The 21,758-nt window shown below is 37.9% G+C and overlaps 2 protein-coding genes across 7 annotated transcripts in view; both read right to left on the reverse strand.

Annotated features, from left to right (window-relative positions):
* Nucleotides 1-2,138: 2,138 nt before the first annotated feature.
* On the reverse strand, nucleotides 2,139-11,695 carry hdr (hematopoietic death receptor). 3 transcript variants are annotated; one of them, XM_067521679.1, is made up of 10 exons: nucleotides 11,540-11,695; nucleotides 9,326-9,479; nucleotides 8,989-9,117; nucleotides 8,748-8,859; nucleotides 8,546-8,637; nucleotides 7,917-8,021; nucleotides 7,059-7,099; nucleotides 6,734-6,805; nucleotides 3,402-3,438; nucleotides 2,139-3,299 (listed from the first exon to the last, which is right to left on the reverse strand). In XM_067521679.1, the coding sequence occupies exons 1-10, from the start codon at nucleotides 11,561-11,563 to the stop codon at nucleotides 3,010-3,012; spliced, it is 1,056 nt and encodes a 351-aa protein (XP_067377780.1). In that variant the 5' UTR covers nucleotides 11,564-11,695; the 3' UTR covers nucleotides 2,139-3,009. The 3 variants fall into 3 exon arrangements, with proteins under 3 accessions (XP_067377780.1, XP_067377779.1, XP_067377781.1); XM_067521678.1 differs by having other exon boundaries at nucleotides 6,578-6,805; XM_067521680.1 differs by lacking the exon at nucleotides 6,734-6,805.
* Nucleotides 11,696-16,302: 4,607 nt separating this feature from the next.
* unc5db (unc-5 netrin receptor Db) overlaps nucleotides 16,303-21,758 on the reverse strand; it is a 202,604-nt gene continuing 197,148 nt past the window's right edge. For 2 of the 4 annotated variants that reach the window (XM_067521864.1, XM_067521863.1), the window contains one exon: nucleotides 20,820-21,540. In XM_067521864.1, coding sequence (XP_067377965.1) covers nucleotides 21,279-21,540 — 262 coding nt within the window. In that variant the 3' untranslated portion in view covers nucleotides 20,820-21,278. Of the gene's footprint in view, nucleotides 19,656-20,819; nucleotides 21,541-21,758 lie in introns of those variants that run through there. The other 2 variants (XM_067521862.1, XM_067521861.1) reach the window with 2 other exon arrangements.

Genomic DNA, 21,758 nt, shown 5'->3' on the forward strand with positions numbered 1-21,758 from the left:
ATTTGTGAACTGAAGTCCAACAGAAAGTAGATTAGGCACCAAGACAACCACAAAGCAGCAAATGTATACATACAATATACAATATACAATATACAATGTAATGTTACTATTGGTATTGCTTAACAATAGAAATAACAATTGATCAGTTCCTAACTGTTGTTACCATGGTGATTACTTACTGAAATACGCAGTACAAACCCCAGCAGTAAGAATCAGAAACCCAAGTTGCACTTTGCACAACATTACAGAGAGGATCAAAAATATTCCTTAATCAGTTTTATGAAGCGCCGAGACCAAGATTAACCTCTATCAAAGTGATGGAAAGGCTAAAGTGTGGAGGAAGAACACACTTCAACAGAGGGAAAACATGGACTGACCAATTCAACGATCAGAAGTTGTCCCAAATGAACATGTATTTCACCTGCTTTCATAGTAATTTTTATGCAAAACTGCATTCTTTTTTCCCAAAGCCAATAAGTATCATTTTTAAATGTACTTCACCATGAGCTTTGGACCATAGTTTTTCTTACAGTGAACATTTAGGATTTGCAGGTGCTCTCTACCTGAAAAATTGTGATGATAGCGAACGAAAGTAAGTTACTGTAGCAGGTGAGCTCATATTCTCATCATCCTCGTTCCACATCATCTGATAACATGAACCACATGAACATGGTTATAGAGGGAATTCATCCCTCAGATTTAGGTTTAGATTATCGATGGAAAGTTGCAAGTTGATAGTTGTCTTAAATGGGATTTGAATTGAATGTTTGAAGAGTTTGATGTCTTAGATGTGGTTTGCTGGTTGGATTCCCCAGTTTTGTTTTTATAACTACTGAGTGTGAACACAAATTTGTAGACTTGTGTTTTCCATCATGGTGCTGGTGGACTTACATTTAGAAAGCAGTCATGCAGGGAAGTCATTTCCAAATTCAATTCCCTTCTATTTGAAAAAAAAAAAAAAGCTGTATTACAGCAACAGACATATTTTCAAAGTCAAACACGGTTGTATTTTATGTTACTGCATAATACAGCCACTGAGAAGCTGAGCTCTCAGATCTTTAATACATCCATACCTTCAAATCACCTTTTCTAAATGGTAATTTGGCTTGTGCAGTAGACGGCTGCGAGAGAATGTTTAATAATGTTCTCAGCCAGCATTAGTTTGATGCATGAGAGTCAGAAAGCTGATTTGTTACAGCAGAGGTATCACTTAGCTGAATGTTACAGTGACACCTCTATTAAACGCTCTGGGCTTTAAGGACCATAGGGCTAGTATGCAAAGTGATGGACAGAGTAAACCATCAATCTTCATAATGGTAATGTAAGAAAAAAAAAAGCCACATCATGAGAGTAAATCAACATGGCGGAATGAGGAATGAAGGAGAAAATGAGGCAGAAAACTGCAGCATTGACTGGCGCATGAAAGGATGTCTGAGGAGCTCATGAAAACAGATTCATGTGTGGATGTAGAACTTATGCTCGTCGACTTAACTCCAGCTACAGGACCAACGAGAGGCACTGACACGTGGAGCATGGAGCAGCTCAGGGCCAAGAGGTGCACAGCAGTGAGCAGAGTTACTTTTGTCTTTTGGAGTTGTATTGCTGTGCAGTGATCTTACAGCCTGTGGTTATTCTGCTGGTTAATGGTGTTCTGGTCACCACGAGGCAAATTAAGGCAACTGAAGCACAGTGGGAGCCAGAGAAACAAAATGTTCAGTATATAACAAAGCAATCTTACACGGGAGTTCTTGCCCAAACAAAGATAGTTCCCTGAGGTTGAATGAATGATTGGTGACTTTTCTTCTAGTGCAAACTCTGGTTTAGGTTTTAATAAGATAAAAATTGGACAGGCAGCCAAATTTTCCACACACGTGTCCATTTCATTGTTGCCTTACTATCAAGTAAATTTGTCCAAAAATAGTGTTTTTTTTTTCCTTTTTATTAAAAGCAAAACAATAATTTACATCAGCTGTACTTCTGTGTTTAATGCTAACAGCAAATGTTTGCATACACTGAACTATTGTGAATATGGTTCACCTGGACTTTAGGGGCCTAGCAATCTACCCAAAGCTGAGAAAATAAATATATACACAGTACCAATTTAATAACTCTTTTCAAAAAAGAGAAAGGAGAGAGTGTTCATTTTATTTCTTTCCTTTTATTTCATAGTTTTTATTTTTAAGGCTCTGGTTTTCAGTTTTTAAATGCGTAATTACGACCACTAAGAAGGTATGAGGAAAATCAGTCTTAAAAAAATAAAAAAATAAAAAAAAAGAATGAAACAGCAGGCTGACAAACATGAGAGCGGAACCTGAGTCATAAAGCAAATAAAAATAAAAGGAGAACCAAATATAAGAAGACGGAATGTAACATTGTGATGAACCTTCGATACAGACAAGTACATCTCTCACTATCCAGAGAGCCACACAGATCAGTAAAATTAGATCATCATATAATATAACAAAACTCACAATTCATTAGGGAAAAGTGTCGAAATATAAAAAACAAAAACAGTCTTTTACTGTCTTTGTTAGTTTTCAACTTAATAACTGATCACAGAAGTATGAGCGTTGTTATAGTGTAAACCACAAAAGTGACGAACTGTAACAACCTGCCCATTTAGGCCATGGAAAGCCAAACCTAACCATGGTCACACAGAATATACAAATACAACCAGGCAGAAGATCCACAATAAGTTACATTTAATCCTATTAATTCAAGAGGATATTATATCCCAATAAATAAAACATTATATAAAAATATAATCAAGGTCACACACTCCCAATGAAATTATTAAATCGTCATGAAAATGTATTTTTACACTAGGACAACACTGTTTTTAAATGCAATACTTCAAACTATCAACACTCCTTAAAACCAACGTCCACCCAAGCTGTACAGTTCAACATGATTATGGGCGGCAGTCTTTGTGTGCTGGACAGAATCTCACATCACGATGTGTAACTTCATGTTTTCTCAAAAAGTTTCCTGAGAGCAGGTCAACTCTCATTAAGGCTCACAGACGTAATGACCATTGCGAACGGCGATCTCCATGACAGTCTCAGCTGTACGCCTCTGATTCAAGTCACATAATGCTTTCAGAAGGTCGTTGAGGCTGGCGTCTCTGCCCTCCTTCTCCACCCAAATAGTCAGCAGTTCATGGATCCTATCTTCATATGGAAGGTGGTCATGGCTTTTGATTACATTGTCGTTAATCCCAAGGTGACGGAAGAATCTCTTGTGATAGTTGATGTCGATTTCTTCAAAATATTCAAAGCATTTCTTCAAAGAGACTTCACCTGTTGACAAAGATAAGTAGGCAATTTTTAGTACTTGAAGTTGACTGACAGGACGGAATCTATTCAAATGTGTAGGAAAAGGAAATAAAATTAACACATTACCATTAACAGGATAAAGCTTGGACAACCGTTCGTCTTCCTATATGAACAACAACAACAACAAAAACATCATAACTATTTTATTTATTTTTTATATATAGATATCTAGATCTAGAGAGAGAGAAAGACAAAGAGAAAGAGATTTGACCTATATAGAAATTCAGTCATAGATCCCACCACCTAGTGTCAACAACTGATCATTTAGTCACATTTCCTTATTTTTCCCCACAATTGATATTGTGATGTGAACTGAAATCCCAGGTAGAGTTCTCATAATTCAAATGTGTATTTTATGTATGAATGGAAAACAACCAGCCCCATAAAGACAAAGCAACCTTCCTAAAACAGGTGCAGCAAGGAAAATATGACTCATTGAAATCTCTTTCCAACAATGGCACCACTGAACAAAACAAGTAGAGTAGCCTCACCCGTCCCATTGTAGACTAGTTTCAAAATGATAAATACACAATTAAATGTGCTGTGTTTAAGTTGGGGGGGGCATAGATGTAAGATTCAGAAGTATGAGCATGACAGAGCCTACTTTATCCATCAGGTGTCATTCCTTCTACAACCCCATCCAGTAACAATGTCCCACAATAAAAAGGTATTTTTAAAGTGAATTAAAAAGGTATCCTATTTAGTATGTTAAACTATAAATCATATAGTTTTCATGTAGGACAGTAGATGGTGTATTTTTGCCAATGTTACAGAGCTTTTTTCATCTTAGTGCAAACTAACATTGGCAAAGTACTGGGAAAATGTTATTCTAGGAGGTTAGACTTCTTGACAGATAGCAGGATACACTTTTTTTTATTTAAATCTGTTTGCACAGTCAAAGAACATCCAGGACTGTTCCCTGGTAACCTTGCAAAGTATAAAAAGGTATTGTAAACAATTACAATAATGTAAACCGTTATCATCTAGTGAATTCTCTTCCTCTGAAGTGCTCCTGCTTAATCTTAGTGAATTCTCAGTTTTTATTTGCTGTCTTTTATCACCCCACCCACCAGGAACTGCTAGATCCTTCTTGTTGGAAATTTCAGATTTTTTTATCTGGTCTTATTTTAAAATATGATAGAGTTGTTCTTTGTGGTGATATTCACGTTGACAATTGTTCTAATAATCATGCTACAGAATTTTAAATATAACAAACTCTTAATTTTCAGCAATATGTAGCTGGTGAAACTCATTCTGGTGGTTGCGGTCTTGATCTAGTTTTTAGTCTGGTTGTTTGGATTTCAGAACTGAACATTTTGGATTTATCCGTATCTCAACCATAAGCCTATGGTTTTTAGCTGTGAATTACAGGTTGTTAGCATTGTGCCAATAAGTTTTGTACTCTTTAATTCCTTAACGCCACCTGCACTAAAGAAATGGTTGATTCTTTTAACTCACATTGCATGTCAACCTTAGACTGTATAGCTCCTTTAAGAAAACAGACCTGATCCAATGACCAGGAAGCAACCGTGGATTAATGGCAAGATATGAAATTGTAAATTAGTATATAGACAGGCTGAGCGTAAATGGAAGAAATCTGGTCTTATGGTTCGTTTTATTAAAAAAAATGAAAATCCCAGAGCCTCTTATTTCTCACAATCGTCAAACTCCCAGATTTCTATTTCATACTGTTGATAGGCTGGGTAACCCTCTACCCCCTCATGTCTCTGCCAATTGTGTTGCTGACTGGAAACAAAGTGTGATTAAAAACCTATTGCAAAGTGGAAAAATGAGGGGTGGCATCACTCAAAATCCTTCATTTCTGGATGTGGTCTCTCCTTATCCGAGCTCCCTGAATGATTTCTCTCCCATTTCACTGTCTAACCTACTTGATACAATATCTCATATGAAAGCATCAACTAGTTCACTTGAAGTTATACCAACAAAGTTTTTACTGGAAGTGTTAGACTGTAAGCACCATACTTGCTTATCATACTCAACAAATCACTGAGTACTGGTTGGACTTGAAACGCCTACAAATTGTTCAGAACCCAGCAGCTAGACTCCTGACTAGAACCCTGAAGTTCAGCCACATTACTCCTTGTCTTGTGTCTCTACATTGGCTCCCTGTTCATCTTAGGATAAATTTTAAGATTTTACTGATTACTTATAAAAGCACTGCATGGTCCTATTTTTGTGATCTTTTAATTCCATATGTGCCATTACAAAACTTAAGATTGTTCAACCTAGCGGTTAAAAACCGAGGGGGATAGAGCATTTTCCATCATGGCTCCAAAACTGTGGAATGTCCTGGCTGAGGAAATCAGGCTTTGTGACTCAGAATCATCTTTTAAGTCTGAAAATGCATTTTTAATAGAATTGCCTTTCCAGAGATGTGAGATCCTTGTTTTAGTAGTAATAGTAGTGACTATGACAAGTGACTATGTCACTTGATGTAGTTTTTAGTTTGTGCTTTTCTTTGATTTTATATTTATTTATTTTTCTGTATTTTCCTTTTAATGTACAGCACTTTGTTTGATAAGTGCTTTTTTATTATTATTATTATTATTATTATTATTATTATTATTATTATTATCATCATCATCATCATCAGCAGACGTGATGGAGCAGTCAGGGCCAGGCAAGATAGAGCAGCTACCAGAGCCTGATCCTTCAAAAAGAGAAAAAAAAAAAACCTTACCAAGGCATCAGAAAGAAGTAACAGTGATTTGCGCTTCGACAATTATTTTATGACATTGGTCTGCTTGATATGAACAGTACCAATACAACGGAAAGTGGCATTTACTGCAGCCACTGGGATTCTGTGCACTGACAAGAATGGAAATCATAACCCTTCTTAGAATAATAAATAAGTGCTCCAAGTTTATGTAAATCACAGGCCAGCCACTGTGACTACAGTGAAAGAATACAACTGTGTTCTGACTCAGTGCCACAGTGAATGTGAAATTACCCTGCACCCTACCAGACCGTGAGCAGTGGTGATTTCAAAACTATTTTAGGTAAGTGTTGGTCACCAGAGTAGCGCAGCTCAGTTGTATTTTTTTTAAAAAGCAACAGTATGGAGACGTTACATGTTGTAAGAAATGACAAAGTCAGAAAAGCATAAGAGGAATGGGCCAGAGAGGTGAGGATATCTGCTGTTAAGGTTGCAAAGTGTTACTCAGTAGGAACAAACAAGCAGCAAGCAGGTGAGAACTAAAGAAGCAGGTTGTTGCTCTCACCATTCTGGTGGGCTGCATGGCTTGAGGCAGAGGTTCGGGGAATGCAGAGGAGTACAGGTTGGTTAGACTGTGCTGGGAGTTACTGGCTGAGCTGTTAAGGCTTTCACACAGCACTTTACACTCTTCCGTCGTGCTGGCTGAGGTTTTGGCTCTCACCAGTGGCCAGCTTGTGAAGCTGGACCTTTGGGTTTCTCTCCTTTCCCCAGAGGAACTGTTGTTTATGTAACTCTAGCGAACACATGGAACAAGGAGAACATCCTTTATGTGCTTCTGACGTAACAATAAATAATAATATAATCAATAATAAATGAACACCGTTATTTGTACTACAATATTTTATACGTGGGGTGTATTCATCTTCACTGTTCAAATCATTATTAAATCTCAGAACATTCGAATATTTTCATATTCCTCATTCTGTTCTGGACTTCTTTTCACTATTCCTAGAGTAACTGTGCCAGTAAAATGAGAAGCAACTCACCTCACCAGCTTTAACCTCAGCAGGATTATTATTCTGGGAATCTATAGAAATGATGAAGAAAGGATGTTACAAGAGGATTATGCAACTTTTCCCAAAGCTCAATACATACAGCTATTGACTTCTGTGATTTGAATTGGCCAACATTAGATGTGCCATTTGCAGTACAGTTAGGCTGCTTTCTGGGCCACACTGCTACAGAAACATGCAGCATGAAGCATAGCCTGTGTGAACCATGAGACCAAAAACAATGACAAAGCCTGCAGTGACATCAGTGTCCCTCACTAACCAATTTCAACAAAACTTACCGTTAAATACACCCTTTGAATCACATTCTAGTCTAAAAGCTCACTGGGGTAATCGTGGCTAATGATGGACAGATAATTAAACAGGAATGTTCTACCTTGAAGGCTCTGTCTGTTCGTCCATTGTTTTGCGTCATGGACAAATTATAGCAGGCACTGTGTGATGTCACACACTTCCGCTGTGTCTCTCAACATGCCATTCCCCACTCCCTGTCACACCTCTCATTACATTCAGGCCAAGCTGATTCAGTGGAAGCCCGAAATGGGGAGTTATGAGTTAGCTAGCTGTTCAGGTGCGGCTAATACTGTATATAAATTACCTCTCAGTTGCCTTTGTGAACAGGTTTTACATTAAAAAGTAACACTTCGCTTCCTGATTGCACCTGTTGACGATGTCATTTTACATTCCATTTACATTGATAATACCAAAACCAACTAATAAATATAACCGACAAATATGCAATAGGTCGAATCAGCATCTACTAACAAAAATTGGAAGTGAAGATGTACATTTTTAATGTGTGTTGTACTTTTATTTGGATTTGTTTTCCCTTACCTGCTGCACAGCATCTCTTTCTTTGAAGAAGGAACAAAATAACTATAGCAACTATAGTAATGAGCAGGATCACCAGTACAATTGGCAGGATCACGACAATATTTGCTGATTGAGGAAGAGAAAAAAAACACATAAAAACACAATTTACCACCATTCACAAAACTAAAGTAATGACATGGTCATAATTTTGAGGTATAACTGTTCCCATTGAGCCATGTTTGTTCATACATTTCAACAATCACAATAGCTGCTTTATTGATGGGATCAACATTACAGTTACATACATAAACAATAAAATCTCAAGGATTGTATATTTATATTATACTATATAAAAAGTCAAAATGTCTTTAATCCCACTTGCTGAATTATTGCTAACCATTTTCAAAAGGGCAGATGATAAAGTATCCCCACTTAGCATAAACTATAAATTAACCCGTATCATGTTTAAATCCAAGCTATTTTGCAGGCCAAATTTATCACTATATACATTTTTTTTAACTTAAAGCAAGGAAATGTGGAATGTTTTTTTACTTTAAACAAAACTCCAGGCCTGTCTCCAGTAATGGCTGGTGTCTTTATAATCTTTGAAGACATTTGCAGGTAGGTCTAGCTTCCAATGAATCCCATACCTGAGACAGAGCCGGTGTTATGTTGCATTTCCTTGCATTCCGTGTCGGTGGTGGAAGTGCAGTTCCTCGCTATGACCTCATCCTTTTTACACCTAGTTTGTAGGAACACATAAAGACCAACTTGACCAATGAGTGCTGTTGTGAAAAGCTCTGCGTGAGCCAAGCATCAGGTGTGTTCGCTATGTGCTGTGTATAGACTCACTTTGAACACCTCTTGCACACTTCACATGCTTGGTCCGGAGCACAAAACCAACCTGGTTTGCACTGACATTGAGCGTCTTGAGTGGTCGTACAGTGCCTTACAATTTCCTGGTCTGAGGAAGCAAAATGAAAATGCCTCGTTAGGGTTTAGTTTATGCTTCGAGCACTGTGAAAAGGCCAAGTATTGATTCTTCTTCTACGGTCATTCTAATCGATGATGGAAAGCTTTTAGGTAGAATTACCTGAGCGACACTGCGTGCACTTAAAGCACTGAGGCAGTCCATTGGCGTGCTCAGTGTATGTCCCATAATCACAGTCTTCACACTGGCTCTTCTTTTCCAAGCTTGTGCAGGCCAACTTAACGTGTGTTCCTACCACAAAAGAGAAACCCCCCAAAAATGTCTTTACACACCTAATTAACTGAGCTTTTAAAGATTCAAGTTCAACCTGTCACCTAAGCTAAATAACAACCACTGATCACATGCTCTACTTGCTTCATTACTGCTATAATTTATGATTGGAGCTGGTGACATATCTCCATTCTCTAGACTAAATCATGTGCTGCTCCATGTTGCTTACCAGCTGGACAGTTTAAACAGCAGATGTTATTGTGCCAGTACTCCAGGTCTGCGCTGCAGTGGACATCCCGCTGCGTTCTGCTGCCTCCAAAGTCAAGACCAGATGGTGGAAATGCACTAATGGGTTTAAGGGGCAAGAGGAAAACGGAAAAAACCTGAGAGATAATCAAAAAATAAAAGTCATAATCAATTTATGTTATATTTTTCAGCATTTCACAAAGAATATGTCTGACATTTTATAGTTCAAATCATGAACACAAAACAGTGACTAAATAATGAATTTTTAAGCACAAGTGAAATTATCTGGTTTTACTTTGCCATGTTTAACTCTGGAAGATTATGAAGTCATTTTCATCAGTGCATGATGCTGTGATTAGATAAGAGAATAGATAGATTTGAAGTTACCATTTTATTTACAACTAAAGAGATTTACCAATACGCAGTTAGTGTATATTTGTTTTTGTTTCACATTATTTAACACAGTTTGTCAAACAAAACCACTTTCACAAGGAAGGGAAACAGACCATGAAAATTATTTTACGTAATAATTTAGCAGACATAAGCTTTCCCCAGTTACCCGTGTGTTAATCATTCATATTTGTGATGACAGGCCAAAGTCCTTCATAAACAGCAGCAACAGGAAGTGACTCATTTACAAGGGATGGAGGGGTTTTAAGTTAAATAAAGAGAATGCAATGATTTTTTTTTAATATTTACTTTATGAAGTGGGAAAAGGCTTTTTTTTGGTTCCAGCACTATATTCAAAACAGAAAAAAGAGAAAAGCAATTTTACTTTTCCTTGTTTAAAAAGCATCATAATTAAGGTGATGCAACACTAGACACACAAGACTCTGCCCACCAATGGAATGCACTTGATCTGGCCATAAGCTACCAAACAAGTTCAGAGGTGCGCAAGTGCACAAGATGGAAAAGGGGAATTCCATCAGATATGCCTTTCCTTCATGTCCGCAGGACAGACACAGCCTGATGGTAGGTAGTTCTGTGAAACTCTGCTACAATAAGCAAATGTAAGGATGTTTTTAAAATTATAAATGTCTTACGAGAAACAACACAGACAATGTGCCCTCTATAGGCCTTAACCTAGAACCTGGCCAACTCGATGGAATAGCCTAATAAGGTATTCACATAAACCAACTATATGTCCACACCCAATATTTCTCAACCTCTCCTCACTACTTGGCAAAGGATCACATGCTTAGGTATCTCATAAACTGCGCACCCACAAAACATACAACCTATATTTAATTTTTTTTAAATTCAGGGACTCCAACACCCATCTCCCCCACACCCCGTTATTCAAAAAGAAGTGTGCTAAACAAAATTAAAGAAAAATGTCATGAAATAAAAATAGACATTCAAAATATAATAAACAAACATTCAACTCCATTCAAAATAAATAAATGCAACAGTGTGGAGCAATGTTAGAAATCATAATCTCTTTCCTAAAATATAAAAACAAATCTGAATTTTTAAGAGTTCTGCCCAAATTCGGCATTCCGTATTTTCCACAAAACAAAAAACAAACAAAACAAAAAAAAAAAGAAATATGAAACATGAAATAAAAGCTGTTTGATAAAAGCAATATTGCTAAAAAACAAACAAACAAATGCCTTGAAATAGAAACATTTTAATACAGAGATTGGTAAACAACTTGTCATCCACTCGGTTCAAAGTTTAAGCATAAGTCACATCACTAAACGATGTAACAGCTGATGTTAATTTCCCCCGAGCAGTCAACTAGAGAAACCTTCGAGCAGCTCACTGACCTGTTTGATGGGAAAAGAGCTTAACGTTAAATGAATGAACTACTTGTTACTTTCCCAAACTTATGAGGAATTTCGCACCTGGGCTCAAAGAGCGTGAGAGGCGCTCACAGCTGTGACAGCCGGTGACGGAATTGTGTCCAGACAAGCAAGCAATGCGGAAAATCCCACACTCAAATTAATTTTCCTACGGGACACCACAGATAAACTTTAGCTTGTCGACAACACGTGGCCTTGCTTTGCTTGTTGTTCGGCTTATAAAAGTAAAATGATGAGACAACGTTCTGCCTCAACCAACGCTGGTTAGGAGCGTTTTCCCCACTTTGTTTAAGTTCCTAAGTGAACATGGCGTTTCCTCACCATTTTATGCCGTCATTAACACACAAGTTCACGTTTGTACACTTTGCCATTTGGAATAAAATAAAACTTACCACACAAAGCAGGAAGTTAGTCATGCTTTAGAAAAATGTCAAAATCCATAGACGCTAATGAATCAGGCTGAAATTACTTTGAAAACACCTCTGGGAACTGTTACAAACGTCGCGCGTGCGTCTAATTTAAGTGTCATCTGGACACACCTGCGTCTGGATGACGTAAGGCACAGGGGGCGGGGCCAGACCGCAACGGAGGAGGAAGTATTTTTTTGTTATTGAAGTAATAGTGCCAATACATGGACAAGTATGGACAAAACACTGTCACACAATTAAGCAACATTTGTGAAGTAAAACTTAGAGAGGTTATCTCTCTTGGGTGTTAACAACTTATTGAATTGTGCAATTCAAGGAATTGGTTATGTAATAGAAAAGGGAAAAAAGAAGTAGACATAAAGAAGAGCAACGGGAAAGAAAAACAAAAAGAAGAAAGAGCATGACATCACTTGTTGAGCAACATGCAGTGTAAATACTCATTTTTAGCACCTTAGTACTACAAGGTTTTATTACACAGCATACTGTAAAACTGTGACTTAGATCATAGGGTAAAGACAAACAACTGCTCACAAGTAACTTAACTTTGAATCACCATGAGGTTTCATGGTTTATAAGTTGTCTTTTCCCCTGACGCTATGAACTAACTCTGACTGTCTCCTGAAATGTGCTGTTTGGATGCAGTCATTTCCTATTCAAGTAACATACTGTAGCTCAGCTGTTAAATTCATGGAACCATTACGAAATGTTGAGAGGCACAGAACACAGTTTGGATAAAAAATGACCAAAAATAATCCAAAAGCGATACAAAATAACCATAAAGACACAAAAATAAATGGATAACAGTTCAACAGTAAAAAAAAAATATTACTAAATTAAATTATTAAAAAAGAGACCTACAGTGTCACAATCAAGAGAAAATATATTTAAACAAAATGACCGCAAACAGTTAAACTTTTAGCCATAATTAAGTGACCACAAATTATATAGTGGCTTCATTTTTAGCTGTGCAGGAAATAACTAAAGAAATCCTCTGACTCTTAGCACCACCAACATGTCCAGACTTTCTTTTGTCCAATAGATTCAACACATTCTCATCCCACAGCATCAAATCGTCCCGCTCTTCCTTTGGCATGTCATATTGACACCACAGACACACTTTGGCATCATTATTAGATGCTCCAGAAGTGCCACTATTTGATACTTTTTTTTAATATATAGTACACCATTGCTTTAAGCATCAAATACTGAAGGTTCTCATTGTACTAAACCGAAAGCTAAGAGTGTCCATCAGTGACGCTAACGGGTACCCTAAGCATCAGCATCTACTGCAAAGAGATTGGATAAAGTGGTGCTTTCTGACACCTCAGGAATGAGAACAGGCGGGTAAATTTAAAACCAAAACGGAAAAATGTAAGTGGAAGCTTACTTCCATGCTTCAGTGGAAGGAAATTTGCTTACATTTTATTTCTGCCCTAGACATTGTGCAGAATTTGAAATATTTCTTCAGTTTCCAAGTCACATGTTGTTTTCTTTAAATCAATTCCAAAATGACAATATGTAATTTAAAAAAAAGATGTGGTATCAGACTTTGAAATCCACATCTTATGAGGAATACGTCTGTATTCTGTATATAAGACTTGTAATTTGAGTCATATGAATAAACCCAAATACTGTGTTTAGAGCTACATTTACATCAGGATCTATAAACTCAATTTTCAGTTAAAACCCAAAAAATGTGCAAAATGTAAATAAATAGACAATGCAGTGATGTGCAAATCATATTTCTGACTGCAAATAGCACAAAGACAACATATTAAACACTAAAAGTGTGATTTTTTTTGGAAAACAACAGGCTCAATTTAAAGTATTCCTGTTTTATTTGTAATCATAACTTAAATTACAATTGTTATATTCCAGAGCATATGAGATATTTTTCAATAGGTTCAAATAATTTGCAAATGTGTGCATTCTTTTCTAGTATACATTTACACAAATGTCCTAACATTTCTGCAAATGGGGTTCGTGGAATGACAATTGAACAAAACTGGAGGCAGTTAATACTGCAGTTTAATTAATTTAAGCAGTAGCTCCATCGCTAAATTAACCCTTTTGGAGGCCAAATGCAACGCATGTAAATAAAAACTGTGTCTGCTGTTACAGTCTGTCACTGTGTGTATCTAAAAGTAACAAGAGCTTTCATGTTAAATGAGGACAGCATCACTATTACTGCTGTAGTTTAACGTGAATGGCTGTTCCAAGTGGTTTATCTGTGTCATTAGTCTGTACAGGATAAAGGAGAAACAGACAGTTGTATGAAGCCTCTAATCACAACCCGCATAACAAACTGAAATCCAGTGCTCGCCACGTTTTTTTTTCTAGTTTTTATTTACTTATCTAACGAGCAGTTGCCTGCAGCTCGAAGATATGCCGCCGGACAAAAAGGGGTGGATTCAGCCGCACATCTTTGGCTGGAACGTGTTGATGCCCACAGAGAGAACACCGGGGACACTGGGGATAGTAGAGAGAAAACGCAGTCCTCAGTTTCAGTCGGTTGGCTGTGGTGCCAAGCTGTGAAGCTGTAGCTGAAATGGTCTTATGCTTTTGATGGCGGTTTGAGGTGAAAGCCTATCCTGATGGGGCAGTTCGAGACTCAAAGATTAGACTCATTGGTGGGTGACTGATGGCCTCACGGGCCACTAGGCACACTGAGAAATAGAGCCCACAAGCCTCTGAGCACCACAGCTCATCAACATCTCATTCTACAATTTACAGTGCCATTGCATATCTGTTTTGACCATCTTTATTTTCATAATTATTCAGAATCTGCTGCATGTGTTACAATTTCTGCACCGTTTACCCCTGCTCTCTCGGCTGGAACTTTGTGTTGTTTTTATTAGGTTTTTTTTTTTTTCTTTTTTGATAAGGCGAGGGAGGAGGTCAAAACCTCTAAGCCACTTTTTTCACAAGATAAGACCTTTTCCATTCAGATGGACTGTGCTGCTTTCTGCCCATCTGTTACCCAATCAATTCTAATCATCTAGAAAAAAATAAATACATTATTTTTTTTCTCTTACCAGCTCTTCTGTTTACACTGAGAGAAAAGCAATGCTGCGTAGGCTTTTGGCACAGTGCGAGGGGGCCAAAGTGAAAAAGTACTCTCATATGAACTCAGTTTACTCTCCTCTCCAAAGCTGAGTGAAAGTGAATAGTGCATCAAGCTTAATGAAAGTACATTAAGAAGCACATGTGAAATCTTAAAAAAAAACACACACACACACACACACACACACACATCTTGAAAGACAGACAACAAAATGGGCTGAAAAGCTATGAATTGTGCTCAAAAGCCAGGGAAATGCTTTTTACCTTTTTTCTTCTGTCAAGACATCATCTAACTGTATACACATTCTCACTGAAGAGACCCCAACCATCTTTTTGAGGCAACATAAAACGTTAATGTGCATTTTAGTGAGCAGGATCAGCCTTATGGAGTCAGCATGAAAATAGAGTCGTACAAGTTTGAAAAACACATCCAGTGATTCCAAATGTATTTTTTACTCATTTACTCATAAGCCAGCATGTCCACATCTTGCCCTCTACTAGAGTTTATCTGGTGATTCTTTAGCAACTTCCTGAAGCCCTGCGGTTAAGATCTGTTTTTTTTTTTTTTTTTTTTTTTTTGTGGAAAGTGGAAATCCTCATAATCTAAATTCGAACAGCTCACAATGACATATGGTGTCCACCAAGGTTCAATTCTTGGACCACTGTTATTTCACCTGTACGTGTTCCCTCTAGGTCAAATCGTACATGACAAGAACGTTGCTTTTCACAGCTATGCTGATGACAGTCAGGTTTAGTAGACTCTTTGACCCAATGACTAAGGATCCTTTAGCTCATTCAGAACGCTGCTTCCAGATCTCTAACAAGAACCAGGAGAACTGAGCCCCTCACTCCGGTTCTGTTATGCAACACATAGATGGAACCAACTTTCTGATGATTGTAATTGAATATGCGCCAACTGTAGCCACATACAAAGCTGTCTCCCTCTGCCTTTGATTGTTCTCTTTGTTGCACTCTCATTTCTTTGCTCATTTTGGCGCTGAACACTTCAGAAAAAGGTAAAGCTGTGTGATTACGTGTTTGGTTTGTATACAAAATACAAAATAAAATAAAAAACTTTCCCTCCTAAAAGAGAAAAACATATGACTTTGCCCATCTGTGTTACAGACATTTTATCTGGGGTGCTGTTTTCGACAAACATAAAATAGAGAAAATGAAAAGTATCAACAGATGTTCAGGGATTATACAGCATAACATGGACAACGTTATCTTGTAAGATATCTCAAATTAACAATGCTCCGATGCTATTATTTTAGTAGCAAGAAGAATGATAATGTTCTCAACATTACAACATTACTTTAACCATTAAAAGTGTGGTTATGTCTTTTGGTTTGTGCAAAATCAGAAGTACAGAGGTTTTCTTCAACCTTTTAAATCCTCAATTTATACAAAACTTATGCAAGTCTGCGTAAGTATGCATTGGTAAAAAGTGGGTATACAGTCAGCCTTATGGAGTCAGCATGAACATAGAGTCATACAAGTTTGAAAAACACATCCAGTGATTCCGAATGTATTTTTTACTCATTTACTCATAAGCCAGCCTGTCCACATCTTGCCCTCTACAAGAGTTTAACTGGTGATTCTTTAGCAACTTCCTGATCCCTGCGGTTAAGATCTGTTTTTTTTTTTGTTTTTTTTTATGGAAAGTGGAAATCCTCATAGAAAAAGAGAAGTTATTGTTGTCACTCCTTAGTCACTGCTCTACTGGCCTATGAGTTTTCCCATGGGGAGGGAGGAGCTCACAGCTTAAAGTCAACATTTCCATAATAGTCCACTTCATGTGTGAGTGTTCATATGTGAGTGTGTGAGTGAATGGGTAGCAACATTGTAAAGCGCTTTGGCTAAAAGCGCTATATAAGCAACTATTCATGTGAATTAAATAGTGACAGTAGAATTAACGTATGAAGACTTTTACTGATACAAAAAGTAGCAGACATCTTGAGATCTTTCAACTGTACATTTATTTCAAAAAGGCTGCATATACATTTGCAAATTCTACTGTACAGAAAACATCCAAAGTGTCCATAATATAGATACAATTTACCACAAAGCTGCCCTGGCAATACCAAACATAGATGTTCAGCACTAGAAAAGCTCTGCAGCCTATTCAATATTATCATCTTAAATACTTTTTAACTAATACCTTTAAATGTATGTCAGCATGATTAATTGTACTTTTTTTGTTTCATCCCCATCTGTATTTTACAACATTCACCATTTACAGTAGTTAAACAAGGCACAAGAATAGTGATATGAAGCCAAAGGCCATGCGTGAAGCAGAAAACAGCATGGGACCGATCAAACTCAGGTGACAGAAAAACATGGATGCAACAGTGAACTTTCTATCTCATGAGACAAGGTTAGTCTTACTGCAAAGCATTATTCATATTGAGAGTTTCTGGATTAAATAAAAAAAAACAAAAAAAAACAAGCCGAATTCGTACACATTTATGAGTAGAAGAAAAAAAAACAAACACCCAGAACGAAGAAGAATTTCGAGTGCGATCGGATGTACCACACAGACAGAATGGTCTTGTTGCAACATAAACCACCGCTACTCATTTACAAAAGCACACATTTCCATTTTTGACACTCTTTGCTTGCAGGAATGAAAAGGAAAATCCAGTTAGTCACAAGAAGAAACCATATTGGGAAAAAAAAAAAATAATAAAAGATTATCTTTCACATTCTTCTCTTCCTGCCTTAAATTAAATAAAAAAGATGAATATAATTTGATTAGAGAGCACAGAGATGATACCAAAAAGGAAAATGTTCAGTTCTTGATCATGGCAGGATAAAACCCACACTTATAGTACATCAGGTCAGAAATACACAGATGTATTCAAAAACCTCCCCATCTGAAAAACTTCTGAGTGACATATTCAAAATACATCTAGCTCTTTTGTGCTATAAGTAGCAGACAGGAATTAAATTAGAATAGAAATGCTGAAGAAATTTATTTGAACCAAGAAATGGGAACCATGGCTTGAGTTTATTTCGCTATCTTTTCTCTGGTTAATTTTGTAACTCGGTTATGTAAGGCAGTTATGATTAGAGGTACAAATTTGATGTAAGATGAAGAATTCGTCTCTGATTTAGCTTCAATACCCAGCAGTGGGCTCTGAATTCTGAAAATCTCCTTCAGATATCCCCCTTTATTCAGTTGAGCTTGAACGTATCAGCAGAAAACTTATGGGGATGAAGTAAATAGTGGGTCATCAGGCATCGTGGGCAAAGAATGCAACTCCATGTTCATATGTTCCACATTACATTAGTCCACCGTATGTACTGTAAGTATGGTTCCAAGTACTGTGTCTCACCTTGAGGGTTAAATCATATACTGTACTGCGGACAATAACATCCTGCTTGACATACTGGAAAAGTGAGTGGGATTATCAGGAACAGTTTAGACCTTGAAGGCAGTGGCTTCATTGCTTCCGTTGGTGATCGTAATGTAAATTCGAACAGCTCACAATGACATATGGTGTCCACCAAGGTTCAATTCTTGGACCACTGTTATTCCACCTGTACGTGTTCCCTCTAGGTCAAATCGTACATGACAAGAACGTTGCTTTTCACAGCTATGCTGATGACAGTCAGGTTTAGTAGACTCTTTGACCCAATGACTAAGGATCCTTTAGCTCATTCAGAACGCTGCTTCCAGATCTCTAACAAGAACCAGGAGAACTGAGCCCCTCACTCCGGTTCTGTTATGCAACACATAGATGGAACCAACTTTCTGATGATTGTAATTGAATATGCTCCAACTGTAGCCACATACAAAGCTGTCTCCCTCTGCCTTTGATTGTTCTCTTTGTTGCACTCTCATTTCTTTGCTCATTTTGGCGCTGAACACTTCAGAAAAAGGTAAAGCTGTGTGATTACGTGTTTGGTTTGTATACAAAATACAAAATAAAATAAAAAACTTTCCCTCCTAAAAGAGAAAAAAATATGACTTTGCCCATCTGTGTTACAGACATTTTATCTGGGGTGCTGTTTTCGACAAACATAAAATAGAGAAAATGAAAAGTATCAACAGATGTTCAGGGATTATACAGCATAACATGGACAATGTTATCTTGTAAGATATCTCAAATTAACAATGCTCCGATATTAGCCATATGCTGAAGTGAGATGTGATGGGGCAGTATTATTTCAGTAGCAAGAAGAATGATAATGTTCTCAACATTAAAACATTACTTTAACCATTAAAAGTGTAGCTATGTCTTTTGCTTTGTGCAAAATCAGAACTACAGAGGTTTTCTTAAACCTTTTAAATCCTCAATTTATACAAAACTTATGCAAGTCTGCGTAAGTATGCATTGGTAAAAACTGGGTATACAGTCCCCTCCAAAAGTACTGGAAGAGCTACGTTTGATTTGTTTGTGCTGTACATTGAAGACATTTTGGTTTAAGATCAAAAGATGGATAAGAAACAAAAGTTCAGAATTTCAGATTTTATTTAATTGTACTTACAAAGCAAGATACGTGAACAACTCATAACAGCACCTTTTGTATCAAATGAAAAATATTTTAATTAAGCAAAAGTATTGAGAGGTGCGTTTCTCGTAACCCAGGTGTGTCAGATTTGTTCAATCAATAAATAGATAGAAACATACACAGAAAACAACAACAGCTGATGACAAAAGCATATAGATTTCGAGAGTGAAGAAAAACCCCAAAGCAGGGTCCGCAGAGCAAGAGTGGCCACACCACAAGCTCTAAGACCCCTCATCAGCAGAAATGATCACAAAGCGAGGTTGAAATTTGCTCAAAAATACAATCATGAGCCAAAGAATAAAGTGAATAAAGTCTCATCGGTATGAGACTAAGAGACCAAAGTGATGGAAAAGCAAACTCATACCAATACAAACTCATCTGTATTGTCACGTCTTGGGCTGCACGGCTGCTTGTGGATCAGTCTCACAGATCTTTGTTGATGGTGTAAGTCATGATGGTGGCAGCAGAATGAATTCAGAGGCGCACACAAACATTTTGTCTGCAAATTTACAGAGAAATGCATCAAAACTCAGGAGCTTCATCATGCAGCGACACAATGATCCAAAACACTTAACTCAACAAAGGACATTTTATACTGACGAGATTTATTGACCAGACCTGAACCCAGCTGAACATGTTTTACACTTGCTGAAGATGAGTTTAAAGAAAGACTCCCCCCCCCCCCCCCCCCCCCCTACCCCCAAAAAAACCAAACAATAACTGAAGGAGGCTGCAGTAAAAGCAAAAGTGTATCAATGGAAGAAACCAACAATTTTAGTTATGTCAGTGACTCACAGGCCTGATGCAAACAACGGATTTATAACTAAATATTGAGATTTATTTACTTTTATACTTGTTACAGTAACAATCATCAAATAAAAGCTTGAAATTCTGTCTTAAATGTCTTCAGTGTACAGCAAAGTAAGTATGAATTAGCCTTGCTGTCTAATACTGTTGGAAGGGGACTGAATGCACAGAGATCTAATAGTGTTTTTAAACCCCAGGGCATCTTTTGCCTTCCCCATTCTTTCAGTCTGATGGGTGCCGATTTGAACCAGTATGCATGTGACTTTTGTATATGAAAAGTTGTTGTGGGAGGAGGTGAAGTGATGGGGCAGTCGTGTGTGTCAAGGCCTGATATGGGGCACGTGTGAGGGGTGTTAAATGTTTGGAACGGGCTGATAAGACGTGGCTATACGCTCCCCTGCGGTGGCAGGAAATGATGTTTTACAGCTCCCTCCCTGCCTATCTTACAGTGGGGGAAACTGTAATGCCACAGTCAGAAATCTCACTGTGTCTCATTCGCCACGACCACAGTGTCTCGCATACGCATGTGGGAAGTCACCGTCTGACTGTGCTGTCCTTCAAGGGTAGACTGAGGCTGATAATGTTTATTTCTTTTCTTTTTTTGGGGGGTGGGGGTGGGGTGGGGTGGGGTGTTCAAACAGTGTACTACTTGTTGCCAGAAGCACCAAACAATGAAAATGGGTGAATTTCAAGATACTTGGCTTTAAAAGTTCACAAGCACGACATTTAAGCAATCAGCAGCTTCCTTTAAAAATATATTAGATGCCAGAGAAGTTGTTTTTCATCTCATTCATTCTTTGACATAGATATGGTTTGAAAAAAAAAAATAAAAAATACCCCACAAAAATCTAATTACCTTGAATACAGGTTGCTCTGAAATTAAGCCATAAGTTGTATCAGCTTATTTGCATTAAAGAGCTTTTATGCAAATATGTCCAGCTGTCGTGTGGACTGCTGGGAAAGAAGGAGAGATGGTCACCACAACCTCAAACGCCTCCCCAACCCAACCCCCCCTCCTCTGGTACATTCTGAGGTGGAAATGAATATACAGGGCAAAGCTTAAACATATAAAAACATTAAAAGAACTTCAAAATTGAGTGGGAAGGCAGAAAACGATTGCTAAACGAGAAGAATAAGATCCACAGCAGGCACCAGCTCACCTGGCCCTGTTTGTGATTGGTCAGCGTGTTTGGCCGCTCTCACCGTCTACTCACCGACAACCTTGGGACTTTCCAGCACGCTGCCGACAGTGTGTTGTCCATTAGTGGCTGTGTGAGCACACGTTTGTCAGTTTGCAGTCATTGTCTCGTCTCTCTCAGCCTGTATATTCAGGAGGAGAGTCCTCCATCTTCTGACTTGTCAGCTTGCCTGTTCTGCACAGGCCGGCTGCTTGTATGTGATTGAAATCAGACTCTGGTTCATCCTGGTCCTTAGGGGAGCTTTTGGAGTGGATCTTGCTAATTTCCTCCAGGGCGCTGGCGAGAGAGTCAAGGTCAGCAGTGTCCTGGTGACGTGCCTCCCAAAGGCTCAGTAAGACTGCTGACGGACTCTGCTGCTTTGCAAAATAACCCAGGTTCCTGCAGAGGAGCACACAAACCTGGATTAATGAACAACGCAGGGACAAGTGTTAAGCTTTAGATATGTACTGTGTCTTCCTGATTATGCACTGGGGGGCCTGATGAGGGGGGGGGGGCTGAAGGGACAAGCTGAAAGACGTTGATTTTCCTGATTAGAAACTGTACAAAGCACACTTCCAGAAATGTTTGGATACTTTTTTTTTTCGAAACTTACATTA

The sequence above is a fragment of the Channa argus genome, chromosome 11 (genome assembly GCF_033026475.1).
Source record: "Channa argus isolate prfri chromosome 11, Channa argus male v1.0, whole genome shotgun sequence".
Lineage (NCBI taxonomy): Eukaryota > Metazoa > Chordata > Actinopteri > Anabantiformes > Channidae > Channa > Channa argus.